The sequence below is a fragment of the Montipora foliosa genome, chromosome 10, assembly GCF_036669935.1.
Source record: "Montipora foliosa isolate CH-2021 chromosome 10, ASM3666993v2, whole genome shotgun sequence".
Classification (NCBI taxonomy): Eukaryota; Metazoa; Cnidaria; class Anthozoa; order Scleractinia; family Acroporidae; genus Montipora; species Montipora foliosa.
In genome coordinates, this window is record NC_090878.1 from 3,090,204 (window position 1) to 3,099,323 (window position 9,120).

A 9,120-nucleotide genomic window follows, 5' to 3' on the forward strand; every position below is an offset into this window, starting at 1 on the left:
TTCAGTCCATAATCACTTGTCATCCAATAATGACATTTTGTTTTGTTTAAATTTATCTGACAGAGACATTTGAAAATATTTGGAGAAGTTAGTAGAGAACATGGAATGCCAATATTCTTGTTTCATCCACTGAATTCCTCACTATCGGCACAGAATTCAAATGTGTTACAAGGTGATCCATGTGAACTACTTTGTAAACACCAAGGCTTTGTATTTGGTGTCATAAATTCAGAATGGCAGAGGAGGCCAATGCGTCAACTACCAACAGTGATGGTAAGTTGGTTTTAAAGCAGCCAGGTGCTCCCTCAGAGAAGAACTTAGATTCTCCAACCCAGATTTCCTTTGACCTTAAATAATGCCCCCCCTCCACCCCATATAGAATTCACAATCTTGTTAATCCTAGTTCTGTAAAGAGAAATTTGGCAAAAATCAATCTAAAAGATTTAAATTCCTGTAAAATTATATATGTATATTGTAAGGTGGTCTTTTGTAAGCATTTTAAGATGCTTACAAAAGGCCACTAAATCAAAAGGCTGTCTTAATAAATTTAATATTCACACTTCAAACACCCCTAGGATACCCCCCCGTTGACTAGTAAAAGCATCTGATGTTAGACAGAGTAAAATTTATGAAGTGTGACTCTTTGGTATATATATATATTACTGTCAGGTGTTTGAGAAATTCAGCTCATTGTCATAAAAAATTTAATTTTCACTATAACAATCAGCAAACTTGCCCACCTTTTTAGTCCCAGTTTAGATTTAACCTTCATTCAAGAGGTTTCCATGCCATTTGCCACAATGTTCAAGAGCCGTGGTTTGATTCAAGCGAAGACTTTTTGGATATCAAACTTATTGTTTCATCATGCAGCATATCACTGGATAACATCCTCATAGAGCTGTTGATATTTTATGACAGACAGTCTTATTTGTGGCATGGACCACTTCAAAGAGATACAGCAACCAAGATCAAGTTTACAATGTTCTCTGGAGCATATGGCAGGTATATTTTGCCTATGTGTATGCGATACTTTAGTTGATTTTTGGTGAATCAATGTCTCTTATTGAAACCAAACTGTTCTGAGCGACAACAATGTTCACTAATCGTTTTATTTTGATCAGTAATAACAGGGGCTGCTTAGTATGTTTTCAAGTGGGGGGGAGGGGGGTGGGGGGCTAGGTTTTGGTGTGGATCACAGTTGATGTGGATCACAGATGTCTGAGGGGAGTGAGGAGAGGTTAAGAGAAAACAACACCCAAGGGAAAAAAAAGTAGGGGGGGGGGGGGCTCCCTAACCTGTTCCATGCGGAGGAGGGTGAGATCTTGCAGTACTAAAAAAAAGGGCTCAGTGAAATCGGGGAGAGCCCGCTATCTGTCTCTATAGGCCTTGTCTAGTTTCTCTTTTTCACTCACTTTTTGCTTGACCCAACTAACCAAGAGCCTGTTTGCATCCTAAAGTAACTAAAAGGCTAGAACTGATGGGTAGCCTGCACTGATCTGGTACCAGAGTTTAGTGCTTCATTTCCCACTAGCTGTGGTTTTTGTTGTTCTCCTCCTCTCCTCCTCCTCCTCCTCCTCGTCCTTCTTCTTCTTCTTCTTCTTCTTCTTCTTCTTCTTCTTCTTCTTCTTCTTCTTCTTCTTCTTCGTCTTCGTCCTCCTCTCCTCCTCCTCCTCCTCCTCGTCCTTCTTCCTCTTCTTCTTCTTCTTCTTCGTCTGCTTCTTCGTCTTCTTCGTCTTCTTCTTCTTCTTCTTCTCGTTCTTCTTCGTCTTCTTCTTCTTCTTCTTCTTCTTATTCTTCGTCGTCTTCTCGTTCTTCTTCGTCTTCTTATTCTTCATCTTCTTCGTCTTCTTCCTCGTTGTCGTCATTGTTGTCATCTTTGTTTTCCTTTTTTTACATACACGTTCCCCTACTTCTATTTGGGGTCAGCATTTCATTTGCATACATTTATCATGAAGGAAGAGTTATCTTACAAGTGTTTCATTGTGAATATTAGAATTATTACTTATTAATTATTACTAATTATTAGAAAATAATCAATTTCAGAAAATCCCAGCTTAACAATATTTCTTAGAAACTATGATTTCTTGTTTTAAGGTTCTCTTTTGAAAACACAATCATCAATGGATTGAGGCTGAGAGTTCCAGCTGATCCACGTAAGCTGGCTTCTGAGCAAAACCATTCACGCTTCACTGGTTGTAACCTTACAAATGCCCAACGGTTTTACAGTAAATATGGCAGAGACATTTCACCAGATGCTGTTCTGTTTAAGAAGAGAGCATTTCAAGTCCTTTCTTCCGCAGCTAGTGTTTTGGAACACCTTGGTGTCAGGTTCTGGCTCAGCAGTGGAACTTGTTTAGGTAAGTTGTGTCTGTTTGAAAACACCTGGAGTTTGTTGGGTAGAGGCAGGCTTGACAGTCTGTCAGCGAGCTACCAAGAAGATTCACCTGTTTGATTTTGAGGTCCAATGTCTATCAGTCACAAAGTATTAAGAATACTTAAGTGTTGGGTTGACTACTGTGGACATTTTCTAGTGGCAAGCTGACTAGTAGCTATATGTTTTCACACTTGCCGTATGTGTATGTATATCCTGGTGATCAATTTTGATAGAAAATGCACCTTGCACTCATTGACTCAGATAAGTTCTTTGTTTCTTCAGGTTGGTTCAGGCAGTGTGATATCATTCCCCACAGCAAAGATGTTGATATTGGAATTTGGATCAAGGATTACAACCCTCTCTTAATATCTGAGTTCAAGACTAATGGATTGGTGTTAAAACACAGATTTGGTCGAGTAAGCCAGAAAGCTTGAACAACCCTTGAGAATCAATCAATCAGTCAATTAACCCATTATCTGTCTCCATCACATTCATCACGTCTTTTTGATTACTAAGAGGTGATATGATGACTAACTGTCACTAAGAGAGAGGAGCATCCAACAAATTATTGATTACAGTCAGGACAAACGAAATGTTTCACTGTTGATTGGTTTAAAACAGAACTTGAGGGAAACAAAACTTGTATTTGTTACTAAGCAGGGTAATATGTTGCAACGCCGAACAGGAAGACTGATTCCACTCAGTGTGCGCGATAGCCTGGGAGCAGGCCCTCGGAGAAACTGGGGTTGGGGGTAGACTGCAGAGAGAGAGCCTGCTTGCGGGCAATGTGCGCAATGAAGGGATGATCTTCTGTGCCAGTCTATCTGGTGAAAACTGAATAGAGTATAATGTGAAGTGCTAAATTTCAATCCCATATGAACCATGTGAGCGTTAGCCCTACTGATGGAAATGGGCCCACACAAGGACAGAGAAAAACTCTGACCAGGGTGGGAATTGAACCCACGACCTTCGGGTTAGATCTCCGCCGCTCTACCGACCGAGCTACAAGGTCAGACAGGAGCAGGTCGTGGGAAGTGAAGATGTTAAAGTCACGGCAATGAACATGTACAAGTACAAGGAAAGGTTACGTTTTATACAAACGTTCAATTCCCACCCTGGTCAGAGTTTTTCTCTGTCCTTGTGTGGGCCCATTTCCATCAGTAGGGCTAACGCTCACATGGTTCATATGGGATTGAAATCTAGCACTTCACATTACACTCTATTCAGTTAATTCCGTTTAAAATATAAGTGCTACACGGCCAACGTTTGTATAAAACGTAACCTTTCCTTGTATCTGGTGAAAAGTTGTCTTTAACCCACTGAATAACTGAATTATTCCATATGTGTGAATAACTGAAAACGATTTTCCTTCACTCGCAGACGTAAAAAAGTGTGCTTTTTAAGAAAAAGAAATGTTGTTTCCCCCACACAATATAGTGAAGTACAATCGTCCAGGTGAGTGTAGTCTTGGGAAGGAGGAGTCATCTTCATAGTCAAGTGATTAGGATTCGGGTTGGGAATCACTTGACTCTGAAGATGATTTCTGTTCAGTTTGTCAAAATGTCAGTCAATGTGGGTGTAGTCCTCCTCAGGACTAGTAACACCCACCCGGATGATTGTACCTCACTTAATTATAACGACACCTGGTTTCAAACCATTTTTGTTTTCCCTATCAGTTTCGCTTTAGGCGTTTGGTGGTGTATGTAGGAGGAATGAAGTCTCTGTAAAACAAGACCAGATTTGATTTCTCATGTTTTGTTGTAGGTCGAAGACAGCTTTGAGTTGTCCTTCAGGAACGAGGAGGATTATGTCAAATTAGACATTTTCTTTTTTTATGAGGAGAACGATCACATGTGGAACGGGGGAACCCAAGCAAAGAGTGGGAGAAAATTCAAGTAAGACTATGCATAGTTAACGAACAGTTACGCATAGTTAACTATGGACGGAGACTGTGTGCCCCTTGAGGTCCCGAGATCCCGGGTTCAAGACCCGCTCTAACCAGTTGTCGAATTTGATCCTGGTAGTCCCTGGTTCAACTTCCCAGCTGCACTTGTAAATAGCCAACTGGTTTGCCTCGGGCCTGTTGGGATTCTTAACGGCTGTTGTTGTTGTTCTGTTACGTCATTTCGTTGACTGTGTTTCATGGGCCCTGGAAAACCCCTATGGGGATAAGTCAATTACGTATACATATATAAGTATGTGTGCTAGGAGGTCGTTTTCTTTGATTTAGATTTTAAACCTTTTTCAGAGGAAAGATGTGCAAAGACGATATCAGCTGTGTAATGTTTCGTTCATGAAAGCTTTACTGCAGGTTTTCAGTATCGAAAGTAACTTCGTAATGGGATTGGTTTTGTTTCAGTACGTGTTATTGCATGCAAGGTGACTTGACAATCAATGTTCGAAATACTCAACGTGGATGCTAGGGTAACGCGAGCTGCAAACAACCTTAATATTCCTTGTTGTTGCTTCAGGTGACTTGACAGCGTCGCTTTGCCTATAGAGGAGTTAAAATCTGGAATGGATTAAGCAACGACCTGAGCGTTTTAACTAGTTTAGACACATTTAAACGGCGTATTTTCAGAGAACATTTATCTTAAATATATTAATATATTCGTTCATAATTATTACATGCAATTTAGCCGCAGATTATTTTTAGAGAATATTTTAGTCATGTATTTTTATTTTTTGTTTTTTAAAACTTGTAACATTGGTGCTGAAAAGCCCTTTTAGTGAGCAACAATAAATGTCTGTTTGTGTGTTTGATAATCCAAGAACAACCGATCGGGGTTCGCCCGATTTTCGCGCCAAAATATTTGGCCCCGAAGAACTCATTTTCTGTGTATTCTAAACAAAACTCTAGTTTCTTTTTCAATCCGTTTTTTATGCTATGGGCATAATATCTTGATGCAGCCTTGCTAACGGAAGGAGAATAAGCAAGAATGAATTAGGTAAGGGTGTTCCTCTATCAATTTACGGTCTTGACCCAGCATAGTAACAAATGGACTTATTTTTAGAAACAATTTACCGCTAAAACAAATAAAGGACCGCCATGTTGGAGTCTCCAAACAAAGAAACGGCGGCCGTGTTGGAGCCCCGATCCAATCCTCAGAGAACTGAACTCTATTGTTATGCAAACTTTGTCTTTTGTTTTCGTTGAAAAACATATCTGGTGACCACGTGAGTGAAACCCAAGAATTCTAAAAATAAACTCATTTGTGATTGTGCTGGGAGCCCACCCAGGCCATAGGAACACTCTTACATGTACCTAATTCACTCTTGGAAGGGCAGAAGCTACTTCAGTCTGAAAACGGAATAACTCCCGTAAAAACAAATTTCATCTGCCTTTCTCCCAGGTACACCTTTCCAAAATTTACTCTGTGTTGGACGGAGTTTCTGGAACTTAAAGTCCGTGTTCCTTGTGAAACAGAGTCTTACGTCATGGCAAATTATGGAAATGACTGGCAGGTGCCAATCAAAGAATGGAACTGGAAAGAAAGCCCGCCGAACGTACGAGAGAATGGCATCTGGAATGAAGAAGACTGGGGCGAGGTTATACAGCTTTTTTGAGCCAAAAGTGAGTGGGTTGCTGTCATAAAGATTTAATTTTGTTTTATCGCGTTGAGAAACAACGTTTTCCCTCGAACAATAAATTTTCCGCTTGAGTTCAAATTTTTTATTTTTAATTCAGCCGTACTCTAATGTCCTAAACATTATCTTAACATATCACGTTATACAGTTTTCTTGTAGTTTGGTTTTTTCCTTTTTCCGCTCAAAAGTAAGTTACGACCCTCTCGCGAGACGTATGTCTCGTCTCGCGAGAGGGTGGTAACTTACTTTTGAGTGGTACTGTACATCAAAACGGTAAACTACCCTTTATAACTACAAAAGTAAATAATTTGTCGTCTAAATAATATTTTGCCAGGGTATCAGTATGTAAAATTTACTCTTGCTGGGTTACTAGTATTACATTAATAATTGTTCAACTTTGTTGCAAGCAGAGTCCGCCTGAAACTGTGCTGACACTTTCCTTTCTCTTTTTTCCTCGTGGGGTGGGCATAAGCGGAGAGGAGAGCGTAGAGTGTGGCTGCCATGGGTGCTTTGTTCTACACAGATGTTAAACTACATCTTTTAAACTGTACCTCCGAAATGTTAAGCCTTTACGTCTTGACAGATAACGAAATATTAGCTTAGCCATCAATATCATTTTCACAAAGATTACTTGGTTTATTGTCCTGAAATTGTCACAGATAATTGATATTGCAATACACGCCTTCATAGTGATTTCTAGACGAATATAATAGAGAAATTTGACATCGCGTTGACGACAATCGTCACGCTGAAATTTGTCATTTTCCTTAAGATTTTAGCTCATCCCCTGCCAGTCCTCTACCGGTATCAAGGAATTTCTTAAAAGAGGAAGACGCTTGACGTTTCACGCAAACGCAATGACAAATCACCATGGTAACGAACTTTCACGAATGCCGCAAAATTTGAAAAACAAATATTCCCTGGTTTACTTGAGAAATGCTGTTGACTTTTACGACAAACTCCTGATAGAATGAAGAGTTCCTTTATTTTCTACGCACCCCTTGTCTCCCAAAACGCTCCTTCAGCATTGGAGAAAAATAATCCGTCCAGTTTTGTCGTGGTTGTGGTTTGGTGTGCTTCCTCTTTCGAGGGCAACACTTGCTTGCGGGACGGTTTGTGAAATAAGCGGGCTCTTCACCTGACATTGATAATACCATGAATAAGTTAAAACCCAAGCTACTTTTCATTATTCGTCACATTTCACCAAATGCTTCTTTTAATTCGTCAAGGTATCCTTGTAAATTTTTAATAATGTACCCGTTCTTGTTCTCCTCCAAAAATCTCCTAATGAAAGGAACCTCACTTTCTTGCCCTTTTACGAACTTTTCAAAATACAGTTTATTGATTGCTTGCATCCTCTGCCGTTTTAGGATAGTATTTGGTTCAGAGACCCAGTTGAGCTCCTGTTGGGCACCAAACACCTTCTCATAGCTCAGCACCGCGTCTTTTTCCACCCTTAGTAACTCGATCATACGCCCAATGATGACACCGGATGGGAGCAGATCCAATGCGGGCTCCGTGGTAATTGGTTTTCCGTTGGAATCTCGAACCAGCCTCCGCGCTATCTCGAATAGTGACATAAAATGAAGTTCATTCATGGGGCTGACAGCGTTGAAAAGAGCTGACTTCATACCCTTGGTGTTTAACTTGTAACACATATCTCCGAGGCCTTTGTTTGTCACCCCACTTTTGGACAGCAGAGAACACATTTCGGGGTAATCGTAGTATTTTAATCGCCCAACGAGCTTTATCAGCCCATGACCCGGGCAAAGCGCAGTTGGCATCAACTCCACTTTGAATTTTTTGTCAGCAGCGAATTTCAGCAAGAAAGGACCGCTGTCTTTTTCTCGATATTCCATGATAATACGACGCAGAAGATTTACTACAGCAACTCCAGTCAATCCCATGATTCCAAATGTGTAAATGTTGCTCTCCTGAAACTGGGCTAAGTTGATCTCTTTAGCATTTTTAACGAAAAATATTTCATTAGCTTCGCTTTGTCTCTTGAACTCTTCTTTTATGGCCTTTGTTTTGTCCTTCCATCCTTCGAAATTCCAATCCAACTTGACCACGTCGTTTCTCTCGGCCATGATTCCTTTGTTTTCTTTGAAGCTAAATAAAGCATGAACATCAATTGATCATTAGAGCGGTTTTCAATCGAGTGTCGTGAAACAAATACTAAAGAAATTACTTCGACCAAATCACACCAGGTGCAAATAGCGCAATGAACCAATCATAATTCGTAGCAACTCCATGTAACTTGCTCAAAGCGCGAAAAAAAATCGCGCGTGCAAGTCGCGATTGCTTTTGGTTTTCCTTCTTATTGGTTAATAAACTAGCGCGAGATTTTTAAACCAATCACCAAGCGTTGCAATCGCGTAATTACTTTCGACATTCATTCGAAAACTGCTCTATCATCATCATCATCGTCTTTATCACTATCGTCGTCTACGTCATCGTACTTGTAATCGTCATCATCATCACATCACCAACCCTTAACCCTTTCGCTCCAAAGGGGCTCCCCATTGACAAGTCATGCTCGTTCCCAGGTCTTTTCTCCGCTCGAGAAATGCCCTGGGAACGAGGTTGTTGACAATTAAATCGCCTGGTGTTTGTAAACGGCGTGACCGTTTAAGAACGGAAATGACTTTTTATGCAAAGAGATGCCCAGGGCTAACCTGCAAAAAGAACATGCCAGTACGGGGCTCTACTCGAGGTTTTTAAGGCCCTTACATTACAAATTTACCAACTTTTTTATAACCCGCAATGCATTTTGTTTTCCCCACAAATTTTGCATATACTAGATAACAATTATTCCATGAGCCCGAGTTGGATATGAAGTGATAAAATAACCAACGAGCGCGTAGCGCGAGTTGGTTATAATCACTTCATATCCAACAAGGGCGAATGGAATACTTGTTTTAGTAAATTCTCAAACCGGGTTTTGCCGCCAATTTTTATTTCCACAATTTTACAAAGCGTCCGGAAAGAGCATCTTGGCGCACTATTTTCCATATGACTTAAAACTTCGACTATTGCCTCATAGTCGGAGTTTTTAGCCAATCAAAAAGCTAGAAATGCAATAGTCGGAGCTGAAAATTTACTAATAGGGAATAGCTGGTGATAGTTTATGCAAAGTTTGTGAGGACAACAAAATG

The 9,120-nt window shown here is 40.3% G+C and overlaps 2 protein-coding genes across 2 annotated transcripts in view; one reads left to right on the forward strand and one right to left on the reverse strand.

Annotated features, from left to right (window-relative positions):
- LOC137973307 (ribitol-5-phosphate transferase FKTN-like) overlaps nt 1-7,473 on the forward strand; it is a 9,331-nt gene extending 1,858 nt beyond the window's left edge. The window contains exons 3-9 of the mRNA XM_068820091.1: nt 64-273; nt 749-1,002; nt 2,095-2,357; nt 2,657-2,790; nt 4,139-4,269; nt 5,728-5,948; nt 7,333-7,473. Of these exons, the coding sequence (XP_068676192.1) occupies nt 64-273; nt 749-1,002; nt 2,095-2,357; nt 2,657-2,790; nt 4,139-4,269; nt 5,728-5,941 (1,206 nt within the window). The 3' untranslated portion in view covers nt 5,942-5,948; nt 7,333-7,473. The remainder of the gene's footprint in view (nt 1-63; nt 274-748; nt 1,003-2,094; nt 2,358-2,656; nt 2,791-4,138; nt 4,270-5,727; nt 5,949-7,332) is intronic.
- On the reverse strand, nt 7,023-8,052 carry LOC137973309 (uncharacterized). The gene has a single exon (XM_068820096.1). It carries the CDS (start codon nt 8,050-8,052, stop codon nt 7,156-7,158), a length of 897 nt encoding a protein of 298 aa, XP_068676197.1. The 3' UTR covers nt 7,023-7,155.
- Between the last annotated feature and the right edge of the window lie 1,068 nt (nt 8,053-9,120).

Coding starts and splice junctions, on each gene's coding strand:
- LOC137973309 (XM_068820096.1), bottom strand. CDS start 8,052: ATGGCCGAGAGAAACGACGTGGTCAAGTTGGATTGGAATTTCGAAGGA.